This window comes from Morus notabilis, unplaced genomic scaffold (genome assembly GCF_000414095.1).
Source record: "Morus notabilis unplaced genomic scaffold, ASM41409v2 Scaffold944, whole genome shotgun sequence".
Classification (NCBI taxonomy): Eukaryota; Viridiplantae; Streptophyta; class Magnoliopsida; order Rosales; family Moraceae; genus Morus; species Morus notabilis.
In genome coordinates, this window is record NW_010366837.1 from 1 (window position 1) to 13357 (window position 13357).

Sequence of the window (13357 nt, forward strand, 5' to 3'; positions counted from 1 at the left end):
AAAAAAAAAAAAAAAGAACTCACATTTGTTAAATGGATCATACCATGTTAAACACTGATATTTTCTCAGCCTTAAAAACTAAAGAAAACCGCCCTTGTACTTAAATAGCAATTTTTAAGTAAAATAAAAAATAAAAATTGCACAGCATAGCTGCAGAAATGAGTTCTTAGATTATGTGTTTAATACCCATTTTGGTTGATGAAAAGATGATGATTATAGATTTTCATACCATTGTCGTGCCTATAAATTTGTTTATTTTCATTAAAGATTGGCCATTGTCTCAACAACACCTGTTCCGAAATAAATTTGAGATCTTAACATTAATTCTGTGTTGGTTTACGTTCAACTGAGAATAAACATGAACAAATTGCTCCATTTTATTATTATCATTGTTAATGTTTTGTTACTATGTTGCAGTTACAAATGATTCTAGTAGGACAGAAGTGACAAGTGAGAGATCAGAAGCTGATAAGATAGTAGATGGAATGGAGTTTGGGGACTTGTGCAATGAGTTTGAGTGTATAAGTAGTCCGTTGGTGGAATCAACGGCCAGACAACTTGTTCGTGATATCCTAGAACTTAGAGAAGGCAACCGTGCCCTTGGTACTTTTGCCATTTCCGTTAGATACAAGGTCAGTCAGTCAGTTTATTATTAGGCTTAATCTCACTGGCGCCTCATGTACTTTGGAGTCATTATCAATTTACCTCATAAATAATAAAACTCTTCTTTTATAAATTTTGAATTAGTCTCATTTAAGCCATTTTATAAGAATTTATGTTAAATTCAGACATTAAAAAAGTAGTTAAGTGTGGTCATGTGATTTATAAATAGATATTCAAACAAAAAGACTACGTGACTGCATTGCTCCGTTTCTTCTATCTGTTTTTAACAGAAATTTCAACAGAATGGATTAAATGAGAACAATTCAAAACTCAGGGAGTAAAGTGAAAGTTTTAAAATTTGAAGGGCGAACTGGAAATGACTCCAAAGTTCAGGGACACCAGTGATCTTTATTATCATGTAACTTTGTGCAGATAAAATATGCACGAATACAGAAAAAACGGTCTTTCAAACTATTTGGATAAATCTTTCAATTGTCTAACGTTCAGTTAATATCAAAAAGTTGGAATAATAGTTAAGAACTCATATTATTCTTTTATAAATTTGTTATAGAAGTTAACTTAGGGGAACTGAATTGTGAACATTATCACAATGCTGGCTAAACCTTTTCTAAAACAGATTACTGGCTGAACTTTTCTTTTCCTGCAGTTTTAGCCCATGACTATTTTAGATTAATTTAACTAAGGACCAATATATGCTCAATCCTAACATCTTTTCTTTTGCTAATGCTTATTTTTCATGTATAGTTTCTGAATAATTTGATAGTACGTTATCATTCAAAATGCAGGATCCAGTTAGAAGTTTTACAGGCCGTGAAAAATACAAGAGACCTTTATGGGTAACCAATGCACTAGACAAACCCTCTGTGGTGAGAGAGACATCTATGCTTTTGTAGATTTGCTTTATTTTTTTTCCTAATAAATTATGATTATGGTATTATTTTTTATCATTTTTCTTTCTTTTATGTTCTAGAGTGTGCAAGAAATGGTTATGTTATCAACCAGTGAGCTAATTATCAAGTGGACGATCAGAGGAAAGCCAAAGTCTTTCATTGCTGGTATTGGAGGAGATTTGGTGATGAGGATCAACTCAAAGTTTATTCTAAACCAGATTAGTGGCCAAGTGATTGAGCATGAAGAGTCATGGGATTTATCATCTTCATCATTCATTGCTCAGGCATATTTCTGGACATCCCGTCGACTTTTTGCCGCGTCTGAGGGCACGAAAGACTTGGCCGATCTTGTGAAAAATCTGTCCAGCAGTTTCCCAAAAGAAAAGCAAAACACGGATATTTATCCAGACCCGTTGGGTGATCCAACAAAGGTTAGTTCCTCTTTCTTTTTTTTCCTTTTTTTTTTTTTTTTTGGCTAATTTGAAACCAAAATTCTTGTTTGTGGAAATTTATTGGCATTTTGTTTTTTTTCATTCATTCAGTTCTTTCAGAGGGACGACAGCTTTCAAAGAGATGCATACCAGATTGCACTCCTTCTGGCAGTTCTGTATTTCGTTGTACAGTTTTTGAGGACAACCTTGTAAAGCCTGTCTCGCCTATACTTGTATTCATATGTGTAATTACCCATCTTGTACATGGCAGTATCAATTAAATTTAAGTTTGTTTTGTGAACAAAAATCGTTTTATGTCTTATTTAAATTGTATTTCAATTTGTATTTACCATTTTTATCCAAAATAGTTTAGTAAGAACAATAAATTAGGTAATAATGGTGTTATCTCTAAAAGGAGAGAGAGAGGGTAAAATAATGTACCACCAAGCAAATTTATTCATTAAAAGAAAAAAAAGGACTTAAAACACGTTTATTCCCAAGAACTGAAAAAAAAAAAAAAAAAAAAAAGGGGGGAAAAAAATGATGTACCACCAAAGCACACATTTCTATTGAATAAATTATGGTACAACAAAGATTGTGAATGTTCTTTTGTTACTTTGTTCAAATGGTCTAACAAATAAAATTGTGCAGCATGGCAATCAGTAACAAAAAGAATGTCAGCATTCCTCCAGTTATCACCTTGGAAGCTGACGAGAGATTGTGGGAACCTACAGAGTACACTGCTCCTGAATTTTCATCCTTCACTTTAATGCTTGTCGAACCTATTTAATAAAAAAAAAAAATTAAAAAAATTGAGAATGTCTCCACAGCTATCTATTTTTCACATCTTCAACATCAGGATTCAAAGGACTAAGGCCAAAAGGACAAGCCAGTGACTAACTACAATCAAAGAAAAGAAGAACGCAGAATACATTCAGAGATACTCACAGTTATATTCTGTCCACCCAATAGATTGATTTTCAAGATCATATAAAACTAGCTTATTTGAAAGCACCATATCTGCATTTGTAAACAGTCAGAAACGTAAATATATGGGAATTACACACAGACCAATAATTAGTAATTTTAGGTTCTGTATTAAAGAATTCCAACCAATCAGATTATCTATTCATCAAGCTCAAGCTATGATATAATGCCTTAAACAATCCTAATATGTCGGTGTCTATTGATTGTTTAGAACGAGTAGTACTATACTTTACCTCCTAAAAGAATCATTTCCTTTCCGTCCTTGGATTGCAACCCACTGTTCTGCCAACCAATGCACCAAACATCCTCCTATAGAATGCGGTGAAAAATGTTTATTAGCAAAGAATCCCTTGAGGAAGGTGATTGTATTTTGTAAGGGGGTTTAGGGATTGACATGGCGTCTTTGAATAACATAGATTTGTGAAAAAATTACTTACACGAATCTGGAACAAATATTCATGAGGATAAACTGTCAAAGTAAGAGACTTGTCAAAACGGAATTTAACAATTGGAAATCCATCGTCAACACTGCAAGGGCAGATTACAACAACAAATAAGGTGGTTACTTGCAGCTCAAGAGATAAACATCACTCATATTGAAGAAACTTTATAGAAAAATTAACTTCTTAAATGGCATCAAAATGCTAAAATAAAGATACTACATGGTAATAGTTGCCATTAGGTCCTTACTTTCCAGTAAATTGAAAACAGGAAAACTGATCTTCAACAGTATGTAATTTCAATCCAGGCTGCTGAGACATAACCTGATAATATTTAGAAAAAAAAAATGTATTAAGTATATGTAAATCAAACTCAAAAAATAAAAGTAAAAGATAAAAAATATTCAAACGTATAGTGGTTCAACAACATCGGTGTACCTTACTCATCAAGGAATCATAAACCACCTCTGGAAGATAAGCCAAGGTTGTACCACTGTCAATAATAGTTCCTTTCCCATCTGCCGTGTCGAATGTATCTGTGGGAAGGTCGAGAACATCACCACCCACCGTAATTTCCTTCATATTAACATTGTAGTGCGCCCTAAGATAGTTAATGGAAGTAAAATTATGACAACATTCATATCTTAAGACTTAGCCTGGTTGAGAAAAGAAGAGCATGTTGATAAGCAAAAACTTCTTAGATAAGCATACAGATCATAAAACTTGACTTGTAACAGTAATGTTCATATGTTGCTACATGACTCTTGGAAGGTTCCTCTAAATCGCAATATAAAGATGAATTACACAGCCAGGGAAAAACAATGCAAGTTATACAACGAAAAGTCTCAGAAATATAACATCACTCACTGATTAGGCACCAATGGAGTCTTATTCACCCGTGGCTGCACCACTTCCCCAATGGCAAAGATTCCACCACCACTTATAGTGTCCAAACAGTGTGCGAATTCCTTTTTCACCTTTCCAGCTAAAGCAAGCTGTGAAAGCACCGACGAATTTGCCTGTCCAAAACCAAGTATTCCATCAAGGGCTTCAGAAGATGTACCTAGCTCCCCAGATTGTTTAGCTCCACACCTACTCCAGAAGAGGCAGTTAAGTATATACGCATGAAGACCCTAATATCTTCAGGAGAACTGTAACAACCACAGTAAAGAGCAATACTAGAAACGAAACTCACCCGAATATTACACTCCCGTTTGTTGTTGCCGTTTGACGGTTTCCAGTCACTTTGTTGAAGTGTAAAGCATCCTTCACAAAGTATCCGGCAGTTGAGCTTCCATCTCCATAAACAACATTATATTGGCACAGCAACTCTGGCCTGCAACCAGGAAGTTGACCATCGTATGTGGAAGTGCAAAAATCTTGATCACAATTAACGTATTTTGAAGTTGTGGAGCTCTTTGGATCATATAATGTGAGATCTATCTGTTGTATAAATTCAAAATAATAAACGTCTTTTCTACGAAGCATCAACATAATCCGGCAAACATGATAAGACTCGCAGCACTCCAAAACATATGAAAATGCAAGTAATATTCCGCAATGACACGGAATAAAAATGGAAAAACCATGATCCATCCAGTAAAGGAAACAGTAAGAATAGAGAGACGTACACCAAGATTGCTTTTCTTCGGACACTTCTCGCAGCCAATACAGTTCACCCATAAAATGTCACTGCCTGTATCAACTTGCACATAATAATTTGTTGAAGGAGACCCAATCCCAATTCTCGCATAGTACAGCCTAAACCAACCAACAAAATTAGCAGCAGCCAAATTGGAACAGAAATGATTGCACTTGACAAATTTTTACTATTTGAGTTTCATCACACAGAACATAATTTAAAATTTCACTCTTCATAGGCCGAATAGGTAACAATATAAGATTCTCTATGCCATTTTATCCTTATATATACACATACCAATAAAGTAATCACAATAAACCAACAACTCTCGGAAGAAATAGTAATTCAACCGAAATTTGTGTTATGGATCTAATTGACTTGAGTCAACCAAGTACCTGACATGAAAACCTAAAATAACCAAACATATGAATTTTGCTAATTATTGCATCCAACCTTTAAAAGAATCAAAAATAACAAAAAGCTCCTGCAATCTACGTGGAATTGATACCTCAAGACCAAATCCTGTAAATTATTCACAATTCTCAATACAAAATTGAGTCTTAAAAGCAAGTCAACCCAGCATCTATAACCTAAACAGAGAAATCTAAAATCATTATTGCTCGTAATGGTGGTAGCCAATAATTCATTGAAAAATATTACAAAGAAGAAAAATAAAAATTGTCCTCCAAAATTTGATTAAATAAATAAATAAGAAAAAACATACCCGGTTTCAGAGGGGAGGCCATTGCCGCCCAATTCCAGATCCACGGCGGAGAGAATTCTCCGGTGACGGCGGACATCGTGGTCCTTCAATGCGCTCAAAGAACGCTCTTTGCCCTTGAATTTATGCTCAACTGGGAAAACAAAGTTCGCCGAGGCACTCGAAAACAGAGCGAAGAACAACAAACCGCCGAGCAAAATCAATGTCATTCGAAGATCCATTAACGGGCCAAAAAAAAAACAATCTTCTGTATATTGTGGAAATATATTTGGCAAAGATCCAATATTGACTTGAATCCGAAAATCTCTTGTATTTTCAGCTGAAAAAAAAAACAACTTTTTTTGGGTGGTTTAAGGAGGTGGGTTTTGCTGGGAATTCGGTCCAGTTGAATGGGGAAAGAAAAGCACAAATATATATATTGTGTGTGTGTGTGTGGGTATATATAAGCGATATGTATATTCTGCGAGAAGGAAAGAAAGGACATGAAGAAGACGCCAAGGAAAGAGAGAGAAAGGGAAAGAAAGAGATAGGAAGAGCTTGCGCGTTTTCAATGGCAAAGGTCACGTCTTCTTGTGCAATATGTTCGCAAAATAGAAAACAACGTCCACATTGTTTCCTTCTCTCCACTCTCTTCTTTTTCTTTTGTTTTTCTTGTTTTCTTCCGATTTTTTTTTTTTTTTTTTTGTTTATGTGTTTGAATTGAAAAATAAATAAATTACATAGTTTTTTATTTTGAACTGTTAAATTTATATTAAAAATTATTTATTTTATATATTTTAAGGCAGCATTTAGTTCAATGATTTGAGTTTTTAATTTGAGTTGAGATGTGATTTTATGTGAGAGTTTGTATATTTTAAGGCAGCATTTAGTTCAATGATTTGAGTTTTTAATTTGAGTTGAGATGTGATTTTATGTGAGAATTTTTAAGTGTAATAAAAAAAGTTAAATGTGACTTTTTTCTGAGAGCTTTTAACTGTAACAAAACTGAAAGTGAAAACTCGAATCGGTGAAATGAACGATGCCTAAGTGATTTTACGTTTAGTTCATAAATTCAGAATTATAATTCAGAATTATTCTCGATTTACATGTAGTTTTGTGAAAGAAAATATTGTAGTAAATCACGAACTAAAATTTAAATCATGGTACGCATACACTAACCAAATAAATTATCAGAAACTGACTCTATTAATAGATCAATCTACCAAAAAAACCCTTTTTTCCTTTTTTTTCAATTTTTTGTTGTATTTCTATCTTGACTTTTTTGTATGAATGTATAATGTGAATTAGGTAAGGTCGATAAGATACCAAGTAGTATACTCTTAGGACATAGCAATAAATTGTTAATTAATTTTGGGTTGAAATTTGAAAAATCTCTATAAGTATAGGCATTGTCGACTCTAGGAAATTGACTCCCCAAAAAGATTAAAATTTTCAGATCCGATAATGTAAAGGGATTTAAAAGCTACAATTTTATCTTATATATCTTAAATTAAATCGCTTCATCCTCTCCCTATGCTTTTGTCTTTATTCACAAAGTTGACTTTATTTTTATCTGATTTTTCTCTTTTGAGATTTAAAAGCAATGATAGTGCATTTCAAATAACAAATAGATTTTTGTCATATAGAACGTTACTTACAAGATTACAACCTCACCTGTGTTTTGTGTAAAAATAAAAGAATAAAAAAATAAAAAGAAAAATATTACAAGTTTACGAATTAATGTTTTCCTTTATAATAATGTTATATAGCACCGACAGTACTAAATATAATCATCTAATAAAATATGAATCCCACAATGTGAGACTCATAAATAGAACTCACATTTTATTAAATGATGATGTTTAATAACAGTGGTGTCCTTAACTATTTTTCTTTCTCTTAATATCTCTTTGAACTTTCCAGGAGGTCAAGTAGTTTAAAATTCACAGCTTTTCATCTTTTAATTGTGGAAATAATAACAAATAAATTAGACAAATTTTAAAATTATCCTCAACTCTCCGTTAAAAAAAAAAAAAAAATCCTGAACACAGGAAAACAGATTGATCATGGTAGTATAGTCCTCCTTTCATTTTCTCCGTATTATTATTGTTTGCCAATTGTCTATTACAACTAAAATCTCCCTATTTGGTCGTAAATTAAAATAGATATTTACCTATATGAATGCGTATAAATTGAAAATGACAGAGTATGAAAGATCGATCCATTTATCATTAAGATCGCCACAATGTATGAAATTTCTATATTAGTTATGATAACGCATATTTTTTAATGTTAAATTTAATTAAAATCATCATATAAAAATGTAAAGCATGCAAAATTGATAGAATTTAATATAAATGTTACGAGTAACAATATAGTCCTACTGTCTAGCATAAAATTTTAAATATAAAATTTGTTGAAATCGACCATAGTTGCATTTTCAATTTTTTTTGGATGTCTCTAAAATAAAAATTGGCTCTCAAACTTACGAAAGGGTTGTGAATATAGTAGCATTTATTATTGGAACCGTAATGCACTCAACCTTACGTCTCATTTATTTAATCGATTTGAGTTTTGTAATAATAAAAAACTCTTAAAAACAGTTACATTTAATTTTTTTATTACAGTAAAAAATTTTCACATCAAATTACATTTTAATTTAAATTAAAAATTCAAATTAATGAATTAAAGGGGCCTAGTTTCTCACGTGGATTATATCTGCCTTTCCATCTGTTTGCATATTTCTTTGATTCTTGCCATTCCTTCACGTTTCAGTCTTCTCTCTCTCTCTCTCTCCACGAATTCTTTTCCTCTACAACTCAACTTTGGCCAGCATTCAAAGCTGTTTCTCATCCCACTTTAGCACTGATCTCTTGACTTTTCAGATGCAAATTCCATGGCCATAAATTCTTTCTGCGCCCTATTGTTAATGGCCTCTGTTTTAGTTGAAAGGGCCTAGACTTGTATGACTAATAAATTAGTGCATTTCAAGTGTCCTTCTTGCTCGTTGAGATTCCCAAAGTATATATCATACTAGGCTAATTAAATGAGATAAACTCAAATCAAGCGCTTAACAACTATAGACAATATTTGAACACTACGTTTAGTTTATAGATTAAAATCATGTGATTAGAACTATTTTTTATTTACGTGTATTTTTTGTGAGAGAAAACACTGTAGCGAATCATGAACCATGATTCAAATCATGGTTTGAATCCTCCAACCAAACGTAACCTGACCAAACATATTTTTGAGGGGGCGTGAATTACATTAAGAAAAATGTATAGCATTACTCTCTTTTGTCATTTTCTGTAATTATTATTTCACACATGAACTTCACTAACATAATATATTATTATTTAAATAAAAAATAATATAGTATAATTCACGTGTCAAATAATGAATACAGAGAGTGATGTTGGTATTTCTCTTACATTAAAATTTAAAATTGAAATACTAGTTGTATTATCTTCTTTTCAAATATTTGTATATAGGTTCTTTATTATTTGAAATTAACCGATAAATAAAAAATGTATATTAGGATAAAAAGGATAAAAATATAGAAAAAGGAAGGAAAAAAAGAAAGAGAGAGAAAAATAAAAATTAAAAGGAAAAAAAAAACTGACCAACAAGACGTTTTATTAAGAGAATATGATTTAAACAAATTAAGTGGGAGAAGGATAGTTTATAAATAAAAGTAAAGAAAGAAAGGAAGATGGTAAAAAATAATTAAAAAAAAAGCAGTGAAAAGCAAAAAAAAAAAAAAGAAATAAAAATAAAACAAAACAATGAAACGGGGCAACGAAATACTCCCGCCCAAAAAAAAAAAAAAACCAAATTCTCTCATAGTTATTAATTATTATTAGGTATGGATTTTACATCTCCAGTGTTAGATACTTAAAAAGTCAAAGCTCAAACTAAAAAAAAAAAAAATCCAATATAAACATTAGAAATTGCAAATTTCAGTGGGGAAGGAAATTAAAGGAGTCCCTTAGGTCGGGGGAAGGGAAGCAGCACACGCCCAAAGTGGCTCCACCATCACCTCCAAATGTCCTTAAAATACAAATACAGGCTGTATTTGGTTAAATATTAATAATATAAGTTTGAACATATCTATATCCTATCCAAATAAAAATATACATATAATTAAAATTAGAGGAAGTTGATTCTATACAGCCGGCTAGATGATTCGACCTCCACGTGGCAAATAGATCCAGCCGGCTATATATAAATGATTAGTTTAACTGAGAAGTTTAAAAAAAAACAAAAAAAACAAAAAAAGAAGAGAAATTTGTTAGACTTATTTTTAAAAGTGTATGGAGGTAGATTTTTACCCTTATTCTTAATTAGTATTCTTTTGTTAATATATGTATTTAATTAAATAAATATTAATCAATAATAAGAGATAAAAATTAAGATTCATACATTTTTAAAAGATATTTATCAAGATTTTGCTTTTAATAAATTTTTAATTTGTGCAATTCTTAGCCGTGGATTGATATTAAAATTAGAGAAAATTGATTCCATCCAATTTTATTTACAAAAGTAACTACCTCTTGATTATTTTTAGCCGTTGATTGTTATTTTAACATTTTAAAATAAAGCCGACCTTAAAATTATAATAAATAAGAACACACACAAAGAACAAAAGTAAAGATGTTAAAATATTTATATATAATATAATTTGCGGGAGGGTTTGCAAGGATGACGAGGCCGGATAGAAATAAGAAGAGAAGGGAAGAGGAGAGTGGCAAGAGGGTGGCTGTTGAGAGAGCCAGGATGGGGTGAGATGAGAAGAGGATTAGGGTTCTTTTTATTATTTTTCTTTTTCTTAATAGTGTATATTAGTTTTTTTTTTTTTTTCTTAAACTGATGTTTCTTTATTTGTTTTCACCGTTTTTTTTGTTTGTAATTTTAAGGTCAAACTCGCATGTTGACTGAAAAAGCATAGATTAGTATATTAAATGTAATTTAATGGTACAACATTTTTTTTCTTTTTGAAGAGAAAGAATACTCGTATTGCTCAAATGACAAAAACACAACATATTTTTCTTCTTATTATTGTATTTTTCCAGCCCGTTGATGTCTATTGTCAGCGAAGCTGTTTGCATGCACAAGCACACTATTTACGTCAATATTATTATTATCTGGGAATATCTTTATGGATAAGTTTTATTTCTTTTTATAAAATAAAAAAAAAATGAATCTTTAGGATAGATGATGCTATTTTGATCCGTTAGTTAAACAAATGCTTTTAACTATCGAATTAATTTTTTTAACACTTAAATCCGTACATATTTGTATTAAAAATTTATATCACCTCATATGTAAAATTATTTATACTTTAGATGTGATTATTTATGAGAACTTTTTACTATAACAAAATTTAAATCAGTAAAATGAATAAATTTTTAGTGTCTGAGTATAAACTGAATCCATTTTCATCCATCACCAACAGATAATGAAACTAAGGGGATGTTTAGTACCTAGATTCGAATCATGGTTCGTGGTTCGCTACAGTATTTTCTTTCATAAAAAATACACGTAAATCGAAAATAATTCTAATCATATGATTCTAATTCATGAATAAACGTCTCCTAATATTACAGTATCGAAAATAAACAGAATAGCTGGTTTCGTAGCTAAAAAACAAACAAACTAGAAGAGTTTAGCAACGCGTCTTGTCACAATCAATACAAATTGGTTGGTATATTGAAGGGTTATCCACATTATACAATCAATACAAATTGGTTGGTATATTGAAGGGTTATCCACATTATTGCACACGTCTGACTATATATATAACATATTTATAGGTTCGAAAGGGAAAAAAAAAAAAAGTCCAGATGTTCCATTTTTTAAGGAAAAAAATTTCCTACGGTAAATCTGTATTTTTTAAGAGTGTTCACGGTTAGCTCAGGCGGTTTTTATTTTTTTTAAAAAAAAAAAACCACCTCTCAAATTAAAAATAATTTCTTTTGAGTGGTTTGATATTTTTAATAAAAATTAAATTGAACTAAATCACTCACAAATGATTTAAGCGGTTTAAGTTTAAGACTAAAAAAACTTTCAATAATTCATAAATATTATAAAATCGTTATTCAATAAAAATAAAAATAAGATCTTAGTTTACAATATAAAAATAATAAATATCTAACAATTCATCATTTAAAGTTTTAATGCAAACTAACAAAAATATGATAGGGTATATTTTATAAGTGTAGAACTTTTATTATGATCAATAAAAATTAAAATAAATACAAAAAATATTTTAAAAATTAAAAAATTATATATGTATGTTTTTGGGTGAATTATTGAACGATTTGAGTGGTTTGGAGAGTCCAAACTACAAAACAAACTGTCTAAAAAAATTAGATTAAAAAACCGATCAAACCGTCCAATAATTAAAAAATAATAAACAATTTAGTGCGGTTTGGTTTGGATGCGTGGGTGACACAAATTTGGCAACATTTTCCTTCAAATTTTAGGAAAAATCCAATTTATGCCCTGTTTGTTTCAACAACTCAAACTATTGGTTAGGACTCAAACCGTAGTTCAAAATTCTAATTGGTGTTTGGGAGAGGAAAATTGAAGGATAATTCAAACCATTAACAATGATTAAAACCTTCATAATGCACCTCCCTTTAAATTCTAATAATCTGAATTGTTTTCGACAGTTGAACATTTTCATATTATACTTTTTATCTCTCTTAAATTTTAATCTTAAAAATGTCATGACTTATTCATTTTAATTTTGATTGAGATGATTTTTTTTAATATGTTCATAACGAAGAGAAGAACAAATCTCTATTCACATTGCATATTTTTTACGGTCATTTATAATGAGGTTTATAAGGTTTATTACAAAATTTTAATGATAATTTTTAACACTTTATTAAAACACAGTTTAAATTTTATTCTCAATTTAAATTATAATTTATGTGCATATTTAAATACCGATTAGAATCACAATTTAAATTATACAATTTTAATAAATAATATTTAAATCTTCACAATTTGAATCGTTATTAATAAGGGCCCGTTTAGTTCGCTGATTCGAGTTTTTAATTCGAGTTGAGATGTGATTTTATTTGAGAGCTTTTTACTGTAGCAAAAAAGTTAAATGTGATTGTTTGTGAGAGTTTTTTACTGTAGCAAAACTTAAATTCTAAACTCGAATCAGCGAAATGAACAGGCCTTAAAACTTTGGAGCAGTCTTCCTCCCATTTGTGTGGACGGTGTTGTAAGTTCGCCACTTGGGGAAAAAAATCAACCAAATGGCCAAACCTCCGATTGATATTTTCCACAACTCAAAAACATTCTAAGCCTCATTTCGTGTTTTCGAGAACCGTAAACCAAATGATCTCATCATTTCCCTCCATCCCTTTCACGCTTCCACACCTCTCGTTGCTCCTCTTGACCCCACCAAAATTCCCCAAATGACAAAGACCACCCCGCATATTCCCTTGTCGACCAAATATTCCGAAGGCTAATTTCGTCATCTCGCTGTCCGACCCCCACAGTGAAAACTATCTAAACCGACGAAAGTAACCCCACCACCTTTCACGACCACCACAGAAACGGAAGGTCAAGATCGTCATTTCCGAACCATAGCTTCTTTATTTTATTTACAAGCTCTTCCG

The 13357-nt window shown here is 31.1% G+C and overlaps 2 protein-coding genes across 2 annotated transcripts; one reads left to right on the plus strand and one right to left on the minus strand.

Annotated features, from left to right (window-relative positions):
* Positions 1–417: 417 nt before the first annotated feature.
* On the plus strand, positions 418–2290 carry LOC21384814 (the record flags this gene model as incomplete). Its single annotated transcript, XM_010111205.2, has 4 exons — positions 418–632; positions 1410–1490; positions 1595–1945; positions 2057–2290. Coding segments are annotated over 4 exons (749 nt in total), but the record flags the coding sequence as incomplete, so codon positions are not given.
* A 201-nt stretch (positions 2291–2491) lies between these two features.
* Positions 2492–6352, minus strand: LOC21384815 (aspartic proteinase-like protein 2). Its single transcript, XM_024174191.1, has 10 exons — positions 5739–6352; positions 5004–5133; positions 4568–4815; positions 4240–4464; positions 3811–3973; positions 3623–3696; positions 3370–3460; positions 3166–3241; positions 2894–2965; positions 2492–2727 (listed from the first exon to the last, which is right to left on the minus strand). The coding sequence occupies exons 1-10, from the start codon at positions 5954–5956 to the stop codon at positions 2576–2578; spliced, it is 1449 nt and encodes a 482-aa protein (XP_024029959.1). The 5' UTR covers positions 5957–6352; the 3' UTR covers positions 2492–2575.
* Between the last annotated feature and the right edge of the window lie 7005 nt (positions 6353–13357).